The 24,195-nt window shown below is 38.8% G+C and overlaps 1 protein-coding gene across 1 annotated transcript in view; it reads left to right on the forward strand.

The window, feature by feature from the left end:
* The first annotated feature begins 20,967 nt into the window (after positions 1 to 20,967).
* The window catches only part of GPAT3 (glycerol-3-phosphate acyltransferase 3), a 1,164,625-nt gene continuing 1,161,397 nt past the window's right edge, over positions 20,968 to 24,195 (forward strand). The window contains exon 1 of the mRNA XM_044059343.1: positions 20,968 to 21,243. Within this exon, the coding sequence (XP_043915278.1) occupies positions 21,100 to 21,243 (144 nt within the window). The 5' untranslated portion in view covers positions 20,968 to 21,099. The remainder of the gene's footprint in view (positions 21,244 to 24,195) is intronic.

A 24,195-nucleotide genomic window follows, 5' to 3' on the forward strand; every position in this document is an offset into this window, starting at 1 on the left:
TACTGCCAACATTCAAAGTTCCGACCCTCACTACCACAGTTCTAGCCTTTCTCCTCTCCTCCTGCCTTCGGCCATGTCTTCCACCTCTTCTCCTCCTTCGGCCAACAGTAGCCCAATTTCCGCCAGCACCCTGTAGGCTAACAGTGCTGGTGGTGGTCATAGTTAACCCGGGCCTTGACCGATCCGGTATAAAAATTTTTCTTGGTGACTGCATGAAATGTTTTGGTGAAGTTTTATGCCGGATGCCCTTCCTGACGCAACCCTCCCCATTTATCCGGGCTTGGGACTGGCACAAAGAAATGCACTGACTTGTGCATCCCCAGTGGCTGGGTTAGTTTGATTGCTTTTCTATAAATGTAAATTTGCCTATGTCACAAGTGATAATTCAATAAAGGTGTGTTTAAAAAATAATAAAAGTCTAGAAAAACAGAAGAATAGTTAACTAATTACTCAGATGAACTGATAAAACTGCAAAAATCAGAGGATGGATGAAGAAAGTGCTGCCTAAGCAGGAAGCTTCTCAAGAAGAGCTGTTTCAAAAAATAGTAGCGTTAAAAGACAGAGGGCATATAGAAAATCTGAGATTTTCTGCAGTACCAGAGAAACGGGAAAGAACAGACAGTACTACTTTTATGAAAGCACAGATAAGTAATTTGACTGGTGCTCCACAGCAGGAGCTGTTAATTAAAAAGGCACATTGACTTTTTGCACCAAACCTGATGATGACAAAGCAGCTAAGAACTATATTAGTAAGGATGCAGCCATACCAACATAAAGGGTTGATCCTGACAAAACTGTGGAAGAAGGGAAAAGTATTAAAAATCAGAGACGGCAGAGAGTTTGTGCAAAATGAGTATTCACTGTGCACTAGGCAGAAGAGGAGCAAATTTATCCCAGCAATCCGGGCATGTTGAGAGGCAGGTGTGAGATTCAAGCTGGTGTATCCAGCTGTCTTCATTGTATTTTTTTCTTAGAGGATTAAAGACATTTTTTGATGCAGAACAGGCTAAGGAGTAAATCAAAAAAAGTTTATGAAAAAAGTGAGCTAGCAAGTTGAAGGGGGTTCTGCTTTTCATTCTTCTGATAATAAAGCTCAGAGAGAGAGTTTGCCTTTGAAATCTTATCCAGTGTACCTAAGTGAAATGTTTGAGAGACAGAAAAATCACAGGAGTTTACTAGAAGAATCAGAAGTACCTTGGACTTGAACCACAGTCTGGTATTACAAGATGAAGATGACCAGGAAGAAGACCAGAGTCACAGAAATCAATGGATAAATGGTAAGCTATAAAACATCGATCATAGTTGTGAAATATTGCTTTGCAAGAAAAAGTGTCTGAGAAAAGAGTGTACTTTTGTTGACTTTGTTACACTTCGTGGACTGTAAAGTATTATAAACCGCATTATGTCATTAATGTTTAGAAGGACACTAAAGGGAAAAAAGAAGGAACAGTAACAATGTTTGTTCTTATTAGTATTTGTAGAAAATATTTAATGATATAAACTGCATGTTATATTGTAAAGCAGTTTTGTATAGTGTGCAGTCAATGGTATTTTAAATGTGGGGGAATCTTTTCAGTGACTGTTGCATGTGTTAAAGATATTAAAGTAAACACATACTTTTTCAGTTGTAAGAATATAGGCTTCACAGTATAACAAGAGAATAATATGTTTAGATTAATATAATACTGTGACCTTGGGCTACTGGGGAGAAGGTGGGCTGTAAAAGTGTACTAATTATGCTATATGTTTAATTAAGATTATATTTCCCTTGTTTTTGCAAGGGTAAGTGTCTAGATTAATGTCCTTAGATTAATCTAGAATCATTTTTGCAAGCAAATAAGCTTGAAAAATAAGACAAAATGATGAAAGCCATATAAATGCTAAGAATCTTGCATCTGCAAGATGTGAGAAACAAGATGCGTGCAGCTGAAGGCAGTCAGCAAAGGGAATTCTTTATATTCTATTCTGAGTGAAATTTGCAAATATTCCTTCATGCTTCTGCTAACTTGCTGGCTATTTTTTTTTCTCATTGCTGAGTATTTTTAAATAAGTTGTCTGCAGGTGTAATCAATTAATCTTAAGATTTCAGAGCATTATTTGTTGAGGAAAATATAAACTTTAATGGTACAACGACAAGCAGTTCTGTGAAAAATAACAGTTGAAATTATGGGATGTGATTAAGAGATTTTAGCCTCCCCAACAGCCTTAATACTTTAATATGTTTACTAGAACAGGGCACAATTTAGTTTTATTTAAAGTTAGCCAGTGCAGTTTTTCTCACGGCTGATTTCTGAAAAAAAAACATAAGCTGTTTTTCACATCTGGGAAGGAAATGGAGAAAAGAAAAGAACAGGCAGCAATCAGTGTAAATGGGAACACAGACTGTAACATGCTCTTTAGCGTGGGTAACCTTAATTTTAGATTAGGTTATACCTGTGGATACAGCTGTCAATTTGGGACAGTTGTTCCTATCTAGAGGGTTAAACTTTGTTGAAAATGTACATAATTTTGTGTGTTTGTTCCAAGTTATTATGAGATGAGGTGTACTGAAAATGTAGCTTTTTGTTTAAGGTTTTTCATTAAAGCAAAAAGTCTTGAAAAACATGACATAGGTTTAAATGGGGATTAGAAGAATTAACTGTATAAAAGATCAGCCTGCCAAACATTGATGTGTGCATATAAGACAAACGTTGGAAATACATATTAAAAACTGTCATATATAACAGGTGAGAACAAAAGACTTTTAATTATAATATCTACTCTGTCCATATTATCTTGGAATGCAAATGGCCTTACAGGTGTAAACAAAAAGAAAAGAGTATTGAATTATGTTATGAAATGCAGAATGCAAGTAGCAATGCTGCAGGAAACACATTCAGAAATAACTAGTCACTTGGATTTCACATAGAAAGGATTTCATGATGGATATACAGCTGAATTTCAGGGACAAAGGAAAAGAATAATAATAATTCTGATTGCTAGAAGTGTTGTAATAGGTTCATAGGTGTCTTGCTCTGTGGGTTACTATACCATTATTGCTTGTATTATTTACTATGCCATTCCTTTGCTGGCGCCTCTGTCGGTCATTGACACTGGTGTTCCTTTGCTGTCTCCATTGGTCAAGATTGGGGAGGTTTTCTTCCAGGGCAGAAGCATTGTCGCTTCTTATCTCATTTGTTGACGCAGGCTGTTCCACTCTCATGGAGTCTTTGTATCTGAATCTATTTGGCTCAAATGGATCTAGATTTTTTTGTCGGTCTCCCCCTCTCCGCCCTTATCTAGAATAGCCTGATGGATCTGTGCAGACAAAGTTGAAGCATATTTTTCCCGGTAGCGGAGGTGAAAGAGCTGGGGATGTGTTGGGTCGGAAGGTCAGGCCTGAGTTTTTGAGACCCTTTATCCTTTTGGTGAGGAACTGTCGGCTTCTCTCTTTCAGCAGAGGATGGGTCAGATATGGCTGAGATGGGGCATGTACTTCATCAGACATATCTTGGAGCATGGTAGTCAATCACTGGTCTGATGAGTGATGAGGGGCATGAAAATCTATCTGATGTCTGATGGTGATGAGTAAGACTTCTATCTATGTAGCAATCTGATCATGAATCAACTACCTTAAGGTGGTGGGCAACTAGACTACCTAACTACTCCAGCTTCATGGTGTCCCTGTGGAGACTACTATCTGGGTCCCCAGGTCCTGATGTCTTTTGTCTCTTTTGTAGCCTTATTTATTTGTTTTCCCATTTAACTTTAGGTTTTCTTTGTTGGCTGAACTTACTTTTTGGCATTTATCTTTAGGCCGTGGCTAACTTATGCTCAGATGTGTTCTGGATATCTGTGTCAGATGTGTATCTCTGTCGATGCTCTTTGTACATGTTTCCTATATTTTGCCTCATGCAAACTTTGGAAAAGTCCCAAAACAACTGGAAAGTTAGATGTGCCGGAAAGTGAGAGGCCAAGTGGAACCAGCTTTGAGCCCACTGGCCAGCCACTTTGAGGCACCTGACAGGTTCCAGCCAACAAGACAACCCGAGTCTGGTCACCAGCCAGTTTGCAACCCATCTTGTGATGTATGGGTTTGATGTATGGAGTTGCCATTTAATATGGTATCGTTTTTCAATGTTATATCGAGGGCCTTAGCCAGATCGAGGTAGGCTGTATGGACTGCCTTTCCTCATCAACCCTTTTCAATCACTTTGGCTTTAATGGCAAAAAGTCAAAAAATAAAGCCTGGGCTTGACAAAGCCAAACTGGGTTGGAAACTATGGGATCAAATTTCACCAAATTCCTCCTTCTTTTATTTATGAGGTCATTATATGGCTCTTGGGGCTTTTTTTCCAGAAGGCTTGTCAGGCACCGCAGGGGTAATGAGGGCACGCAGTGGCACCGCCCACTCCTGGAGTGACCACAGTTGGCCACTCCTGGAGGAAACAGCAGAGGTATCCTGTTTGTTTAATTCCAGCTGTCTGGCTACCAGCCAGGGGTGGCACACAGCCATCGAGGGGACAGCCCGGTCCATTGGACCATCTGTGTTTTTGCTGAGAGAGAGCTTTTTGCTGGAGGTTTTGCACTGAGGCAGCACTTAGCAGCACTCATTTTTTATAGATGGGGGGAGGTTTTTGGGGTTTGGGAAGGCTGAACCTGTCAGTATGTATGTAATGTATGTAATCAATGTTCTCATACATCATTTTTCTGAACATTTTCAAAGCATTTCTGGGATCCTTTGGAGTTTCTCCTAGGATAACTAAACATAGCGCTTTGTCTTTCTTGATTTATTTTCTTTTTCTTTAAAATTTGCTTTGGATGATTTTGAGGAGAGCTTTTAGTTTTTATTTATAGTGATCAAAGGTGTCTTACCTTTTAAGGATTTTTTCTCTATCTTAGTAGTAGCTTCCTCCTTTTTTTTGTTGTTTGTTTATGGCTGGGGTGGGACCCCACCTGACTGCTGCTGCCTTTTGTAAGAGCTTTTGTTTTTTTTTTTGGGATTGCCTTGCGCAGCCTGCAGGTGCTGGTAGAAGGCGTTTGTAAGTGATTCAGCGGCTTGAGTATTGTTTAGAGGAAAAAGACAATAATGGTAAATTTGTGGTAGTAAAGGGCTATTGGTAAGGAAAGAGGATTATGTGGCATGTTTTATATTCTACCCCAAACTGCTTTTATAGTGTTTAAGAAAATTTTGGGATAGATAATCAGCTTTCAGCAGGTGATATTGCTTATAGATGGGGACTGGATGTATCAGGGGACAAAGAAGGGAAAATGTAACAAAAGAGGGTAGATTTATGAATACATTTATGAAAATATTTGTTATGGAAGACATGAATTCAGTAGTAAAAACTTGAACAAAATTGACATATTATTCTACTAGGTATAATAACTGGGCTAGACTGGATAGAAATTATATTTCTCAAAAACATGAACATTTAATTGAAAGTGTTGATACACCTCCAATGACAATTTTAGACTATACACTGATAAAAGCCAAGATAAAAATTCAGGAAATGAAGTAAAAAATGAGACACTGGTGCTTTTCCTTACACCTGTTAAAAAGAGAGGAATTTAAGGAATGGGTAGTGAAAATTATTTTGGAAGATTGAAATATCTTCAGAAGTGATAGTAAGTGAGATAAACTGAAATAGAGTTGAAAATTGGGTAGAAATAAAAGAGAAAGATATATACTTAAGAAATAATATGAATTATTTAGGAGGAGATGGTGACAGTTAACCCATTGTAAGGTAAATCTCACAGAACAAGAAGAGGAGCAACTGTGAGTATTAAAGAGAAAAAATTGTATATTTGGAAAATATAAACGAGTTTAGAAAGATTGATGTTAAACAAATATTTTTTTATAACAACTCCAGAGCACAAAATCTTTTAGCTCAGTGACTTAAGCAACAAAAAGTAGGAAGGGCTGTCACCAAACTTAAGGATCCTATGACATGAAAAATAACCAGAGGTCCTATAGCAGTACAGGAGATATTTTGGAAATGTTATGAAAATGTGTCTAAATCAGAGGAATGTAGAAACCAAGAAAGAGCACAAATGGCAATTAATTAGACTTAATTATGCCAAGGTTAGAGGAAGATGAGGTTCAACAACTAATAGTTAAGATAGGAGGAGATGAGATAAAAACAGTGATGCATAATCAATAGTCAGGTAAGTCTTCAGGAATGGGTGGTATTCCTGTGTAAATTTGGAATTTAGGAGGGAAGAAAGTGATAAAGATCTGGGAGATTTTGTTTAATACTATTTTAAAAGGAGAGGAAGCACCAGTATCTTGGACAAAAGCTGTAGTGTTTGTATTACCAAAAGAGGGTAAAGAGGTGTCAGACTGAGCTTCACATAAACCCATTTCAATTTTAAACCATGAATATAAACTGTTTACGGCTTTAGTGATTAAAAGAATAGCAAATGTGTAGCTCAGATGGATAGATATGGATTAATGTGGTTTTGTGGAGAGGAGGCAAACATTTCCCAACATTAACAGAGCAGTGAATATCCACTGGGAAGCAGAATGCAAGAATATACTGCTGTTGTTGCTGCGTCTGGATGAGGAAAATGTATTTGACTGAGTAAGCTGGGATTTTATGAGTATGGCCATGGAAGCATTTGTATTCCCTGATACAATAATAAGGCTAATTATTATGAGGATAAATGAAAGATCAGAGACAAGAATTAAAGTTGAATGGTTCCTCTCTGGTAAGTTGTGTTTGAACAGAGAAACCAGGCAGGGATGTCTTCTTTCCCCTTTGTTATTTGCTTTATATATAGATACATTAGAAAAGAAAATAAGGGGCTCAGGAATTCAAGGATAACATTGCTATGGTAATCAAGAAAAATTGGCTTTATTTGCAGAAGATATAATTTTGCACTTGATAACTCCATAAAAGGGCATTTTGGTGTTGTGGAATATTTTGAGACCACTTTAAGTGTTTTCATGATATAAAATTAATGAATATAAAAACAAAGGCTATAGCTTTAAATTATGTATCCACACATCTACTGGTTCAGCAAAATAATCATATTTATGAGGCCATGATAAGGTGAAATATTTAGGAGTATGGATGAAAAGACTTTTGTTATGGCAGCTAAGGATATATGGGAAGAAACTAAACAAATGATAATACAGAAACTGAGAAACTGAAAATTATTGTTTATGGATATGAATAGTAAGAAACAAGCAGTGGAATTGTTTTTAGTCCCTTTAGTTTTATGTACAGGTCAGTCATATTTTTATCAACCAGAGGAGAAGCCATGGACAATAATTAAAAAAGAGTTGAAATAATTTATTTGGGAGGAGAAGAGGGTAAGAGTTAAATAGCATATGCTGAATCTCCTAACAAACAATATGGTTAAGGACTACCTGATTTGATGGGACATTTTAGAGCTACACATTTCAGACTCATATACACAACACAAGCAGAAGGTTATAATTCAAAGTGGAAAGGGATGATGATGAAACAGAAGAGGAATTCAAGAGAAAAGGCGACAGTGGGATTTTGGATGCAGATCCATGAGGAGAATAACAACCATATGGAATATTATATTTATACATTTGCAGAAAGTATTCTAAGAACTGAACCAACACAGGAATGGAGAAAGAAAATGTTGCCATTAGGGGTGAATGCAAGTAGGAATATATAAAATATGGAAGATGGGGCTGGATTTTACTGAAGAAAACTAGGAAAGGAACCAAGGTATTGTGAGTAAATAACTAGGGAGAGAGTGGAATGCAGCCTAGAAGAAGTCTGGACTACAGGTTAGAGACTGATATCACGAGTATAGGTAAAGAGAAAGGAATATGGGAATCTTAAGTGAAAGACATGCTCTGCTAGATTTTTTTTAATGAAACAAACTTTAGTGAGAGCATTACTAATTATTTACAAAAAATAATAAAATCATTCAAGAGAATCTTCATCTTTTTCACAATAAATGTTTTTAATCTTTTGAATGCAGTCATCCAGACATTATCAGTGACAACTGTTACTCACTCTACATTACCGTTGTCCCACCAGCCAATTATTATACCCAAAAATAATATTAACTACTCACTAATCATCACATGTAAGGATATTTCACATAACTAGCAGCTTACAGACACCAAATGTTTTAATAACATTAATCAACAAAACTAGCCTTACCAGAGTGGGAATAGTTTATCTGTTTCCAACAACAGATTTCCTGACTTAATAAACTCATCCCCATCTGTCCCCATGACAATGTAAATATACAACTCTCTATAAATTACCACATAGTTTTTAAAGTAACAGTATTTTAACTTGGGATGTAATTAAGTTAATTAATTGATACACTAACATGATTGATTACTTTGAATTTTAAAGATTGTATTTATGTGTGGTTGGGATTTATAAAAAATGTCTGATGAAGCAGTGGTGTCACTGCAAAAGCGCTCACTTTTACCTTTGTACAATTAAATGAGAAGATTTTATTTTACTTTGCTGTGTTCTTGGTTATTCCGGCTGCCTTCCATCAACGGCAAGTTTGTTTGGAGTTTGCTACATTCATTTTCTGGGGCTGCTTTAGATTGTTGGGGCTGTGTTTTATTATCTCTTCAATTGCAGAATGTATGTGACCAGTCCCCTATGGTTCCCTCCATACATCTCCAACACTTGACATCTGTCCTAGGATATATCCTTCCTAGTTTTTTAGGTGTATATAAATACTTGTGTAAACACTTTCATCCCAGTATTCTAAATTTCCTCACTTTAATCATATGACATAAAACCTTCCACATGTTCACCCATTGCTCCACACCTATATTTATATCCAATAGTTGCTTCTAGTCATTTACCACTTATTTCATAATAGTCTTTAAAAATCTGTAATATAGCCTTCTCCTCTCTTACCAAATTCTGCATATCTTCCCATATTATATGAAATATTATCCAGTCTACTTTTTGTTGCCTCAGGCTGGCAGTCAACTCTCATATTGAACTAGGCATCTGTGTTTGCTGCAGTTCTAAAAAGATTCTTCCTTTCTTCCAAATTCTTTCAGCCTGCACCTTCTAATGTCTCTCTGTAACTCAGCTAACTCCTCCCTTTTCTGGCTTGTTAATATCAATCTTTTTAATAGCAATCTTGTTAAACTTTCATTGAACTCCTGCTTTTCTTTGCTTCCTGTCTTATGGTTCATATTTTACCATTATTATGCATTGCAGTTTTTTATTTTAAACCCTCCCAAGCATAAGCATTTACCTCATCCAGCCCCTCAGGCTCGTTTTTTAAAATATGCCTAGAGACAATTTTTAAACTTTTTATTATTTAGCCATCCTACTTGGAATTTCCAGTACCTGGGTAAACAGTCTCTTTTGCCAATCTGAAATTTACACTGCAGTGTTACATAATCCAAGTAAACTATTGGTGTTGTCTTCAGTTCCTTTACAATCTCTCTTTGCTCTTTTGATACATATATTTTATCTTTTCTTGACTATTGGCTATTGGCTCCAGACAAGACTAAAAAAGTATACACTGGTTCCTCCCATGTGTTATATTTCTTCATCCAGCAATTAATCATACCAAATGTTTTCAACATTTTAATGTATATTTTTCCATCCTTGTTTTGTGTCTTTCTCTATTAAACTGTTTGGAATAATGGTTAAGGTGTTTAGCTCATATTTAGGAGGACTGCTGTTAAGTAATTGTTTTTTATAATAACGCAAGAGCACAAAAGCTTTTAGCACAACGGTCCAGGCAACAGAAAGTATAAAGGGTTGTTGCCAAACTTAGGGAATCTATAATAAGGAAAATAACCAGAGACCCTGGAGAGGTATTAGAAATATTTCAGAATGAAAATCTGTATAAAGCAGAGAAATGTGGAAATCAAGGAAAAAGTACAAATGGAAATGTTTATGGAAGTATTAAATATGCCAAGGTCAGAGGTGGATGAGGCTCAATTACTAACAGGTAGGATAGCATGAGATGAGATAAAAATTATGATATTTAGCCAATCTACAGGAAAGTCCCCAGGAATAGATGGTATTCCTGTGGAAGTTTGGAAGCTATGAGGGAAAACAGTGATAAAGATCTGGAAGGTTTCGTTTAACATTATTTTAAAAGGATAAGAAGCACCAAGATCCTGGAAGAAAGCAGTGGTGGCTGTAATACCTGAAGATGGTAAAGAACCATCAGATCCAGCATCATATAGGCCCATTTCAATTCTAAACCATGATTATAAAGAGTTTATGTCTATGATGGCTAAAAGAGTGGAGAAGGTGATACCAAAATTGATAGATATGGATCAATGTGGTTTTGTGGAGGGGAGGTAAACATTTGACAACATTAATAGAACAATGGTGATCCAGAGGGAAACAGAATGTAAGAAAATAGCAGTATTGTTGGTGGCTCTTGATGCAGACAAAGGATTTGATGGAGTAAGCTGTGATTTTATTAGTAGGGCAATGGAATAATTTGCACTCCTTGATAACATTATATGGTTGATCAGGAGGATATATGAGGGATCAGAGGAGAAAATTAAAGTAGCAGGGTTCCACTTTGATAAGTTCTGTTTGAACAGAGGAACCAGGCAGGGCTGTCATCTTTCCTTTTGCTATTTGTGCTATATTTAGAATCATTGGCTAAGAAAATAAGGGACTCAGAAATTCAAGGATATAATTGGTACGGTAGAGAAGAAATTTGACTTTATTTGCAGATGATATTATTTTATACCTGATAAAACCAGAAAAGGATGTTTCAGTGTTGTGGAACATTCTGAGACAGTTTCAGGTCTTTTCAAGATACAAAATGAATGAAGATAAAACAAAGGTAATAGCTGTAAACTATTTATCCACACAAATTGGTTCAGCAATATCCACATTTATGGGTACATGATAAAATCAAGTATTTAGAAGTATGGATTAAAAAGGATTCTGTTTTGGCAGCTAAGGATAAGTGGGAAGAGACTATACAAAAGATAACACAAAAACTGAAAAATTTGATATGGCTAGCAAGATACAAGCATTGAAAATGTTTTAGTCCCTTTAGTTTTATATACAAGTCAGGCATATTTTATCAACCAGAAGAGAACTTGTGTATAGCCATTAATAAAGGGTTGAGTGATGTTTTTGGGCGATGAAGAGGGCAAGAGTCAAGTAGGATAAGTTGATCCTTCCAACAGAACAAGATATTTTGGGATTACCTGATTTGAAGGGGTATTTTAGAGCTACACAGTTAAGGCTCCTATACATTCCACAAGTAGAAAGCTATAATTCAAAGAGGAAAGGAGTGATAATGAAAAGAGGGGAGAAGCTCAAGAAACAAGGAGAGCCTGGGATTTTGGATGCAGATCCTTAAGGAGAATAACAATAACCATACATATTATATTCATAAAGTAGCAGGAAGTATTCCAAGAATTAAACCAACACTGGGATGGAGATTTTGCCAATAGGGATGACTATAATTAGGGATACAGAGAATAGGCAAGTGTGGCTGGAACTTACTGGAGACAACTGACAAAAGAATGAAGGCATTGGAAGCAAATAATTAGAAAGGGAAAGGTAATAGAATGGGAAGGGACCAAAAATTAATTTGAACGGTGGGCTAGAGATTGGCTCCCCTATCAAGAATTGATATCAGAGTATAGGCAAAGAGAAAGAAATAGGTGGATCCTAAGTGAAAGACCAGCACTGGTAGAGAGTTTTTAGTAGAACCTTGAGCAGAAGCTGATGTTAAAATAAGAATAATTAGTGGGGCATATAAGTATTGCATGATAACTACATAAATCAAACAGAGGAGGTTAGAAAAGATTGAGAAGAGAGACTGGATAAGCAATTCACAATGAAACAATTGGATATATGTGTGGCTTTCAAATATGCATCAAAGTCTAGAAGATTTAGGATCTTTGCTAGTAGTGTTTGCATAGGTATTTTTATACCCCAATCAGACTACAAAGATTGCAAATGTTGGAGGTATGATGGGGGAAGAAAGAGGCAACTGGGAACATATTTTTGAGAGTGTAATGAGTTGGCAGACTTTTAAAAATTCCACTCAGACTACTCTAACAAAAATACTGGATGAGCAAACTGATGTAATTAAGGAAATTTTTTTTAAGCTATGATGTAGAATCAGAATTGCTTAGACATAGTAAGGTCTTGCTGAGTTTAATTCTGGTGGCTGCCACAAAAGTAATCATGAGAAAATAGAAATCAAAGTCTAAACCAACTGAACTAGAAGTAGTGAATATAGTATCAGAGATAAAACAACTGGAAGTAGGATCTTTAGAATATGATAGGAGCAAATTAACATAGAAAATGGGAATTGTGGGAAAATACATACATAATGTTTTGGAGGAGGGATTAGGTTTAAGGGAAGAAAGAAAATGAATGAGCTTTGTAATGCTTGATTGACAATAACTGGATAGATTATAAGTGATGTGTAATGTTTGCAACTGAAAATATGCTAGTATGGTTTGTTTTCATGTATGATTGCGTATGTCATAAGTGATAATTTAATAAAGATGTTTCTTGTTTTTTTTTTTAAAGGTGTTTAACTCACAGATACAAGGTATAGGGTTTGGCTCTCACCTTGGAGGGAAATTAGCTAGGCTTAAAATGGCCTACCAAGGCAGCAACCCTAGTACTTACCTATGAGCCTATTTCAATCTCCTCTGACACCTTTATCTAAGATCATATTGCAGTCACCTGCCAGTATCAATAACCGTTTCATATATTGTAACACTTTGTGTAGTACTGCTCTAACAACCTGGGTTCTAGCCCTTGGTGGTATATAATCATAAATTGACAGTGGGAATGTGCAGTCATTCAGAATCTGTCAAAGCTGTTACATCTCTGTGTATTCTCATATGCTGTGCTGTTTCTCAATTACGTAGTTACAGTAGTTTCCTTTACATAAACAAGGCTGTATTCATCACAGAAGTTGTAGCAAGAAAAGGACAAACCAAAAATAAATATTATTTATGTTTTAACTGACTCTGTCAGAGAAGCAATGTTCCATAATATTTCTATGTTTTTATAACAAAGCAGTATAATGAGGCTCATTTACCCATGCCTCACAAAAATACAGTTCTTATCTGAAATACATTTTGACAGTTGTAATGTTTGAAATATTTCTATTAGAGAAAATCAGAAATAATTCTACTAGAGAAAATCAATTCTGAAACTTACATTTTGGTATGTCAACAAATGCCCAACACAAACACATATTCAGGCATGTATGCATGTATAAGGTAGGTATATAGATATACAGATAATAAATATAGACACACTGACAGAATGGGGGGACAAAAGACCAAAATAGGGACATATTTTAAATATTTCTCTTATAAACTTTGAAAGATCTGTCTTAGCGTGTATTTTTCTGAAGAATATGAAGTCTGAAACACAACGTTTGGGAGGGTGGTCTAATGGTTAAGATGTTTGCCTTACAACTACAAGGTGCAGGGTTTGAGTCTCACAAGGGATAATTGGCTAAGCTTAAAATGGCTCGCAAGGGCAGTTAGCTTAGTACTAATCTATGGACATATATATAAATGTATATAATTATTTAGTAACTTCAGTCCACAGATCATTCCACTGATTTGCCAAAAAAAAATCACAAATTTTATGAGGAACAGACCAAAAATGTGAGGCAAAAATCTGGACATTCGTGAAAATCTGAACAGTTGAGAGGTATGTTTTCCTTTCCCTTTCTTAGGTTCATAGGTTCATACTAGGCTATCTGCCCTAGGGCATTTATAAGCCTAGCCAGAGTGTGCCTGGTGTTCGCCACCCATTTTAAAATTAATTTTGCTATGCCCTTTTTCGAGGTTAGTATACTGTGCCTCTGTCTAACAGTGACACAGAAGTGATACCCTGGGTAAACCTACAATCCCCCATCCACTCATCAAGATTCCTCTTGAAGAGAGTCAATGAGGGACTCTGCCTAACCTGGACTGGGATTTTATTCCAGAGTGAAGGGAGCCTCTGGGTTATGAATCTGTCCCTCCAGCATGTCCTATTTATTTCAGTGCTGAGGTTCAAGTCTCTCGAGTGCGTAGCTCGATGAGATTTGGATTTTCTGAGGTGCAGCATGTCCATTAATTCTGGGTTGGACATGGCTTTATACGTCAGGCACAGATCGCCTCTGAGCAGGCGGTATGCCACTGAGTAGAGCTGGAGTTTCTTTAACCGGCAGCATATGGCATCTGTTTGAGCCCTTTGATCCTCTTGGTGAGGTACTTTTGGGGTCTTTCCAGTTGCTGCAGGTGTCTGGTAAGGTACATCCCAAACGGGCATTGTACTCAATTATGGGCCTGATGAGGGATGAGTAAAGAGGCACGATGACCTCCTGATCTAGATGCGAATCCCTTCATGATTAGGTGGGCTATATAAAATGTTTTTCTAACCACTTTGGCCACGTGGTTGTCAAATGAGAGATTGCTATCAACTTGGGTCCCCAGGTCCCTAATTACGTCTTCCGTACTTAATGGATTACCACCTATGTGGTAATTTGTGGGCACTTTGTTTTTGCCAAAGGGGATGACTATACACTTTTGGCGTTAGCTTGAGGCCATGGCTCTGGCACCAGTTGTCTGTTTCTATGAGGCCCTTTTGGAGGATGCTTGTGTAGGCTGGAGAGTCGATTATAGTGCCCAGTTTGCAGTCATCTGTGAACTTGGTCAGCCACAGTCCTTCCGTGTTGGCCTGTACCTCCGAGAAATATATACCGAACAGGAGAGGTCCTAGGACTGAGCCTTGTGGGATGCCACTTGTAACTGGTTTGGAGTCTGACATGGCTCCAGCAATTCTCACCATGTGGGTTCTGTCCTTGAGCCAGTTTGCAACCCATCTAGTGACATAGGGGTTTATATTTAAGTTAGTGAGCTTATCTATAATGCCCGAGTGAGGTATTGTATCGAAGGCTTTTGCGAGGTCCAGGTAGGCTGTGTGGACCACCTTCCCCTCATCAATGGCCTTGGTGACTGTTTCAAAGAAATTGACCAGGTTTAAGAGGCAGGATCTGCCCTTAACAAAGCCGAACTGGGTAGGATCCAGTGTCTGTAGGTCCCCAATATCTTTTTTTTATGAGGTCCATGATGATCCTTTCCATAGCTTTGCATACCAAGCTAGTCAGGCTTATAGGTTCATAGGTTCATACTAGGCTATCTGCCCGAGGGCATTTACAAGCCTAGCCCATCGTTTTGTGGCTTACGCCACCCCTTTAGTATGGGGAACTATACCCATTATTTTGCTGTGCCTCTGTCGAGCAGTGACACTGAGGTAATCCCTGGGGTATATCTGCGATCTCCCATCCATTGGTCAAGATTTCTCTTGAACAAGGCCAGCGAGGTGCTCTGCCTCACATGTACCGGGATTTTGTTCCACAGCATAGGGAGTCTTTGGGTGATGAATCTATCCCTCCAGCACGCCCTATTAATAGCCGTGTCGAGGTTTAAGTCTCCGCCTTGTGGCTCTGATGGATCTAGATTTTTGAGGTGAAGCATATTCATCAAATCTGGGTTTGACATGGCCTTGTATGTTAGGCAAAGGTCACCTCTGAGCAAGCGTGGCGACTGAATAGAGCTGGAGTTCTTTCAGTCGGGCAGCATAGGACAGATTTTGAGACCCTTTATCCTTTTGGTGAGGAACTTTGTGGCCTCTCCAGCTGCTGCAAGTGTCGGGTCAGATACATTCCGAATGGGGCATTGTACTCAATCATTGGTCTGATGAGTGATGAGTAAAGGGAGACTATGACCTCCCTTGATCTAGATGAGAATCCCTTCATGATAAGGTGGGCAATGTAGAAGGTCTTCCTAACTACTTTAGCTACATGGGTGTCGAATGACAGACTACTATCAACCTGGGTCCCCAGGTCCCTGATAACTTCTTCTGTGCTCAGTGGATTGCCACCTATTTGGTAGCTAGGGGTAACCTTGTTTTTCCCGAAGGGTATGACTATGCATTTTTGGCATTTAACTTTAGGCCGTGGCTCTGGCACCAGTTATCCGCTTCTGTGAGACCCTTCTGAAGGATATCTGTGTCAGATGTGTTTTCTACTATGGCCCAGTTTGCAGTCATCTGCAAACTTTGTCAGCCATAACCCTCCTGTGTTTGCTTGTACTTGGAAAAGTAGATGCCAAACAAGAGTGGGCCCAGGACTGAGCCCTGTGGGACACCACTTGTGACAGGCTTTGAGTCTGACATGGCGCCAGCAACTCTGACCCTGTGGGTTCTGTCACTCAGCCAGTTTGCAACCCATCTTGTGATGTATGGGTTAACATTTAAGCTGATGAGTTTTTCAATGATACCCGAGTGGGGTATTGTATCAAGGCCTTAGCCAGATCGAGGTAGGCTGTATGGACTGCCTTTCCCTCATCAATGGCTTTGGTGACTGTTTCGAAAAAGTCAACCAAGTTTAAAAGGCATGATCTGCCTTTGACAAAGCCAAACTGGGTTGGATCCAAAGTCTGCAAATTCCCTATGTCTTTATTTATGAGGTCCATTATGATCCTCTCCATGGCTTTGCAGATAAGGCTTGTCAAGCTAATGGGCCGGTAATTTCCAGGGTCGGTGGAGGCACCGCCTTTGTGAAGTGGGACCACAGTTGCAGTGCGCCACTCCCTGGGTACATATCCAGAGGTAAGACTTTGATTAAACAGCTGTCCTAGCTGTGGGTTTAATTCCTCATTGAGTTCGTGGAGCACACAGCCGGGGACACCATCAGGTCCCATGGATGCTGTGTTTTTTGCTTTGGAGAGAGCAGTTCTCACTTGGGCTGGAGATGTTTGGGGGCTGCAATCGCTTGGTATAGATATCCCTCCTTTGGGGGAGAAGTTTGCACTGAACCTGTCAGCCAGTATGTTGGCAATGTCTGTAGGATCAGTAATCTTCACATCATTTTGAACTAGTTCTGAGCATATCTGGGAGTTTCCTCCTAGGTTTCTAACATAGCTAAAGAAGGCCTTATGATTGTCTTTTGAGTCTTTAGCTATTTTTCTCTCAAATTTGCTTTGGATGATTTTATGAGAGCTCTTAGTTTTTACTTATAGTGATCAAGGGTGTCTTACCTTTTAAGGATTTTGCTCTATCTTGTAGTAGCTTCCTCCTTTTGTTGTAGAGTTTGTTTATGGCTGGGGTCCACCAGACTGGACGCTTGCCTTTGGTACAAAGAGTCTTTGTTTTGCTTGGGATTGCCTTATCCATGCAGTCCTGCAGGTGCTGGTAGAAGGCATTTGTAAGTGATTCAGCGGCTTGAGTACTGTTTTCCGCGGCTCGGGGCCTTAAAGGAGACCACACTAGTCTTTAGAAGTGTGAAGTCGGCTTTTGAGAAGTTCTTTACTGTGGTCTTTTTATTTCAGGTGGGGTGGGATGAGGACCTCCAGCGAGATTAGTTTGTGATCTGATCTCACCAGTGAGGGGTATACTTCGGTGTTGAACATTGTGCTCCCATGTTCGTGATGATGAGATCAAGTATGTTATCTCCTCTTGTGGGGATGGTGACTAGTTGTTCCATGGCATTTGAGTTTATGAATTCCAGGAACTTTTGGGCTAGGGTGTTTGGGCTTGAGTAGTGTTCCCAGTCTATATTAGGGTAATTGAAGTCACCTAGTATGATGGTGTTTGGTGATACATTTATCCCTCTAGTGTTTTCAGGAAGGCCATGTGAGGTTCCTGAGTTTGTGAGGGTGGCCTGTAACATGCTACAATTTGCAGAGCAGTCTTGCCTATGGTTAATTGCACCTGGATGGTCTCCGATGCATCGTGCGTTGCCACCAGTCTTGAGGTGTGGGTGTCCTTGATGAATATGGATACCCCTCCTTTCTTGGTATTGTCCGGATTTTGGGGCCGGAACGCATGATATGAGGTAAAACCTGATAGCTGGGGTGCTCTCAGGAGCCTTGAACCAGGTTTCTGTCACAGCACAGACATCGATGTTCTCCATACTGAGAAGGGCCTCGAGTGCGTGCATTTTGAGATTTAGACTTCTGGCATTGAGCAGCATTACCCTTAGTTTTTTTCCTTTTTGTGTTCTAGGGTGGTAGGTTTAGAATTTGAGCCTTGCCTAAAAAGGCACTATGGGGTGGCAAGAGCCTTTGCCAATATCCGAATCCCAGGGTGACAGGTGCAAGCCGTCCCTTATGAAGCAGCGTGGCCTGTCCAGCATGTCATCCCAGGCAGACAGATACTGGATCCCCTTTGAATGACACCAGTGTTTAAGCCAATTGTTAAAGCTGATCATCTTATCTCTGTATTGTGGCATCATTCTTGGTGAAGGTAGGATACTGCTCAAGGTCAGGGTCATACCTGCCTGGGCTACATAATAAGAGAGCTCCTCAATGTCTCTTTTCATGCAGTCCAAGGAGGTAAGTCTCAGGTCGCTTTACACCAGCGTGGACAATGACTGAGTCATATTTGTACCTGCTGTTGAGAGACCTGAGTGCTTGCTATGTGGCGGATTCTAGCCCGACAGGCAGCTTACTGTGACCTTCTCCTTACTCAGTCTGGTGAGCGGACGCCAGTGTGTCTGACTATGGAGTCACCAATGACTAGTGTGTCTGGCATTGTGTTTGGCCTTAAGGGCTGTGACTGTTTGACACTCTGACTGTGAGGTCTATGTGTTGCAGGTGTTGTGTTCTGAGGTGGTGGTTGTTTGGGTGTCTGCTTTGGTGGCCTCTGCTGTTTTGGTAGATTTTTGATCAGAGCCTCCGAGTATGTCTTTGTGTGTTTATGTGTATGATTTGAGGTTGTAATGGTACTATGTGAGACTGGGTCTATAGTGTGTGTGGTAACCTTCTCCTCCTGACTGGTCTTGCCAGTCCTATGTTGAGAGAGCTCAGCCTCCAGTTTGGCCATATAGTTGCATCTCTCGCATGTATTTGTGTTTTGTGGGAGGAGGAGAGGGTTGTCTGTGTACATGAGGCAATTGTAACATTGCCTCAATATTCCCAGGTTCACCAGCTGAGCAGGAGAGGACACTAGCAACTGATCCCTCGACATGCTAGAAGGATAGACAAAAAACTTTAAAAACGATTCCGGGGACGTGGGTGACCGAGAAATGGGGGTTACCTTTTTGGGGTACTATCTATGACAAGAGTGCCGTATCAAGGTAATAAGTACTGTAGGAGCAAGTGCTAGGTTTAACAGATAGAGAATAGTCTACTTGGAGTCAAGTAGAGATGATCTTTTTAGTTATAGGATACGCTGATTAGATCAGTAGTATAGTTCGAGGAAGGTAGTTTTAAGGGAAAATTTGAAGAGTGGACTTTAGGTAGCCCGAATAGTTTAAACCTGCTTAACCGCCGCTGCCCTAGTGTGCAACAGTGGCAACTCCGCGCTAAATCACGTTAAATTGCGCTAAATCGCGCTAAAGCATGCTTTATAGCAGGGGCTGGAAAAGACAGGAAATGACCCAAAATGGCCAATAAACTACAAGTTACTGCCTTAAACCACTCCTCTGAGGACAAACAGGCAGCTCAGTACTCCCTACTCCCACTAGTGAGTAAAGAAACTACCCCTTGACCAAACAAGGAAAATGGAGAAACACAGGAACCAAGACAAAGCCCAGGGATCAGCAAATCCGATCACTGGAACAAACTATTAGGAAAGTATGGAAAACAAGAGTATTTTTTTTTTGTTTTTTCAAGTTTTTTTTCAGATAGGCAGAAAATACAATAAATGCTGTGTTTTTCGACTAAATGCTATCAAAAGCTAGTACACTTGAGTGTATTAGCCTGCTGTTTAACTTTTAAGCAAAACTTAAACAAGCAAGTGCAATAAACAATTCAAGCTATTAAAAACAGTAAAAACAGTATTTTGTCAGAAAACCACAGTTCCAGGATCCGTTGAGGCACCACCTTTGTGGAGAGGGACCACTGTTGCTGTACGCCACTCTTTGGGTACATATCCTGTGGTAAGACTGAGATTGAACAGTCGTTTTATGTTTGGGTTTAGCTCTTCTTGGAGTTCATGTAGGACGCAGCCCGGGACACCGTCTGGTCCCATTGATGCTGTGTTTTTTGCTTTGTCGTAGTTTTATTACAATCCTGACATTTTTCCTAGTTTTCCACATCTCCTATATTTAAATGAAGTCAATAACAGTCTACTTAACTGTACAGATATTTATCCAAATGAGAATAATGTTCTCTGATATCTATATTTAAATTATTTGTCTGTTACAAGCTAAGTTAAACGTCATACTTTCGGTCTGTGGAGCTTTTCTCCTCTGTCCATCGATGAAAAGGAGTTTGTTTTAGGCATACCTCTCAACTGTTCAGATTTTCGCTTAATTTCCCGATTTCTGCCTCACATTTTTTGGTCTGTTCTTCCTAAAAGCTGTGGTTTTCTGACAAAATACTGAGGATTGAAGTTACTAAATAATGACACACATAACATTTGAGTTTTGGACTTCGCGTACTTCAGAAAATGCGTACTAACACAAAACCTATTTATTTTAGTAACTTTCAAAGTTTGTAAGAGCTGTATTTAAAGCTGTCCCTCCCTATTTTAGGTCATTGTGCTTCCCATTATGTCAGGCTTTGTCCAGATTTGTTGCGCTAAGAGGTTGAGAGGTATTCCTAGGACTTTCCCAGTCAACAAATACAAGTAAGTGCATAAATCATAAATCGATAAGCAATCAACCAGACTTGTTAAAAATCTATCTGACTGTGCATGTGAGAGAGTTATTTTTGATGCCACGTAATACATTTTCCATTTTTCCACAATGAGAAAATCCCGGGGCAAACCATTCCCTCATCACCTCTGTACCGTCCTTAAGATCCCCAAGGCGCGGCTACGAAACTTGACACCGAAATTACTACTTAAGAAACAGTTTAAATGGCAACACAAATTAAAGGATTGCATATTCACGACATTTTTCATAGCAGTAGAAGAATAATGTAGCATAACTCGTGCACTTAGCACATGTTTGCATCACGCTAGTCAAAAACATGTACGCAATGTAGCAAACCAAGATAAAACAGGGAAGCGGGAAGTGTCCCAACAGCAAAGGGTGGGGGTTACCAAGGAGGGGTGTGCTCTATGCAGGAAGTAAATAAGAAGTTGAAGTCTTTACACTATCAGTGCGTGCAGTGTAGTTCGTGAGTTTTGAAGTCCTGATTTTTAGGGAATCGGGTTTTGCTGCTTGTCAGTAGTGAACATGGAAGACGTTGGGGACATAGCTATCAATATGTTTACTGTATTCTTGTTTGTTGTGGTGGCGTTTATTTTATTGCCATCAATGTTTGGAATATCTTTGGGGATTACAGAAACATACATGAAAATCCTTGTGAAAACTCTGGAAGTAAGTCCTACAGATGCAGAATATGATTAAACTTTTAAGTAATTTAGGCCACGTTTTCCAAAACAAAATTTCTTTCAATGCTGGAGTTGTAGTTTCTGATTATTATATATTACAATATAACCACATTTAGAAAAATCTGTATTTCCATCTGGCAGCGTTTGCTTTATTTTTTCAACAGTGGGGGTTCCTTTGTTGCAGTTCTGTGCATGAAATGGGTAGAGTAGCTACAGACCCAACGACTTGTGCTCGGTTGTTTTGTGAGCCGTTTTTTAGGGCTGTTAACAGTTACGCCTTATATTAAAACAATAGTCTATATTTCTGATTAATTCACTTTTGCGACTGCACTCTGACGTTTGCTGCCTTTGATTATAAAATTGTGCAATTAAGGAGGTATCGCTGGATTGTCAATTCTGGTAGTAGTAAATGTCATTTTCATTTTGTTTGGAACTACTTTTGTTGGCATTTAAGTTACTTTCAGTCCTGGTTGTTTTGGACGGTATTTTCATCTCTTAACATTGTAGTAGTTTGTGATCATTTTTTCTGAGCGTCGCTGTTGGCAGGGCAGTTCAAAGATCAAAAAGTTATACAGATCTGTAACTTGGTCTTTTGCTTATATTATGGTGTTGGCTAACCTAGTAAGATTCATATACGGGGCGATGGGATTTTAGGTACACAAATGCATACCTCTCCACTGTCCCCGATTTTTTTATTCAGATTGTAGGTAAAGGTGGCCAAGCCTGGAATTTTTTTTAAAGAAAAACTGAACTAATGTCTGACTTGACTGGTAGAGCCCAATAGGAGCCGAGCCAAAGTAGACAATTGGAGTAGTAGCTCAGTTAAAATAACAATGAAAAGTCATAGCAAATTGTTTAAGTAAAACAACAGAGATACGGCTAAGTAGACTTTGACATGCCAGCATGTATTAGAATGAATGGTGATAGTATGTTGATCACATAAACAGCTTACACCCTGCCATGCCCAAGCTAAAGGTTTGCTTAATTGACAAACTAGGGAAAGTATAATACACATACCACTGAAGTACAGCATTTTCTGTGTAGGAATACCAGTGTTGTCCTGGCTAGTGGAAAGAAATTTTTTTCCCCACATTGTGCTGTAATGATGATTTAGTGCATAGTAGTTCCTCCATATTTTCCAATGTATGATCAAACAGCCCCATGGTAAAAACTAGGTACACTGCCTAAATGGAACAACAAAAGCCTTGTGAAATGCTGAAGTTTGTTGGGTTTATGTTAGTATTTCAGTTCCTGAAAGGCAACCCACAATAATAGTAAAACAAAACTGTATTTTTAGTAACCTAAATATTTGGGTATAAAATAAATACACCAGCCCAGTACACTGTACCCTTTCTGAGAAGGTGCACCACCATGTTTGACTGTTAAGTTGCTGCAAAATAATAGTAATAATGGCAAACTTTGCTCTTTGGTAGATACTTCCCTTCAGAAAACCATATCAACCCTAACTGCCCTTTCATGTTATGTGTTTATGCCCCCAAAGTAATAACCCCTTTTTGTATGCTAATTTCTCAGTGAGAAAAGAATGAAAAACGCAAAAAGTACAGTAACATGTTGCCGTTTCATCTTGTGATTGGTAAACCTATATACTGCCTCCAGTAAGTAGTAACACCTTTTTTGCTAACAGTGATTAAATGATGACTTTGTACTTTCATGTGCAAGAGGTGTCCACACCCCTTCCCCCCAAAAAGCAGGACAGTTCTGTGAACATCTGTGATGCTTGATGCTGAGGAAAGTGAAAAAAAAAAACTGCTGTAATAATGTAGTAATTTCATCATGTTTCACATGAACAGACATACTTCCCTCTAAACATACACTAAACACCATTTCGAGATTCAAAGTACTGAAATAAAATCAGGGACAACTGACAGACTGGGGCTTATGTTATAAAAAAATAATAATAATTCTGCCTATGCTGTCCTTAGTGTTGGAAGTGCTTTCCAAGATCTCTTGAATTGTTTCCCTCATTGAAACAGGCTCTTCTCTGTGGAAGCTCACAAGCACTCCCGGAGTAAAGGAAATAATGCACCTTCATCCTAAAAATGAGCTGCAGATCTTTTTAAAAAATAATTTTCCAACTACAATGTCTTGCAATAGTCCCCTGCCATGAAACATGCTTAAATCTCCTCCATTTTCACCACTGTGATATGTGGAATCATTTTGTGTATTCCAGCCAACCACAGTGCTTAGATATGCACACTGGACCTAACAGAAAGCATTCTCAGTCTGCAGATCTGGTCTGAATGACCACTTCAACAGTCAGCAGTTACTCACAAAAAAAAAAACTTGCAATTGTGGCTTGACTGTTTCTGGGCTCTTTAACCTGCCAATTCATGAGCCAGACCCGAGCTTATAGTCAGGCTGGTTTGCACACCTAATCTCTCTCCCTCTTAACCTGTCATAAAACTGATGAATTTTAGAGAAAAGGTGGTGATTTATATTTTTATATATATATTAAATGACAATAATTTGAGTTATGGCCTTCTCTTACTTCAGAAAATGTATGTTCATTCAGATTTTGTTGTAGCGATGCCACAAGTTAACGTACTAAATTTTAAGTATTTTGTGAATTTGTTTCTGATTTTTTGAGAGCTATGCATACATGTCTTGCTAATTTGTATTATATTTATTTTATTATTATTTTATATTTTCCAATCTCAGGAAATTTTGCACGAGGATAGTTGGGCATATATTTTAACTGCATATCATCAGGAATAAACATTTGTACCTGTTAACTGTAACTCCATTATGAGTAACTTTCCTCAATTTCTGTCTTGCATATTCTGTGTTCTAGGCTGTACAACACTGAGAGGGTTTGACATGTAGCCTAGTACCAACCTATGAACCTATCGGCCCTAGGGGCGTATACAAGCCTAGCCATAACAATTCCCTGGTTATTTCTTCCCACAGTATTTACTTC

This window comes from Protopterus annectens, chromosome 17.part0, assembly GCF_019279795.1.
Source record: "Protopterus annectens isolate FY-2018-M chromosome 17.part0, PAN1.0, whole genome shotgun sequence".
Taxonomy (NCBI): Eukaryota; Metazoa; Chordata; order Ceratodontiformes; family Protopteridae; genus Protopterus; species Protopterus annectens.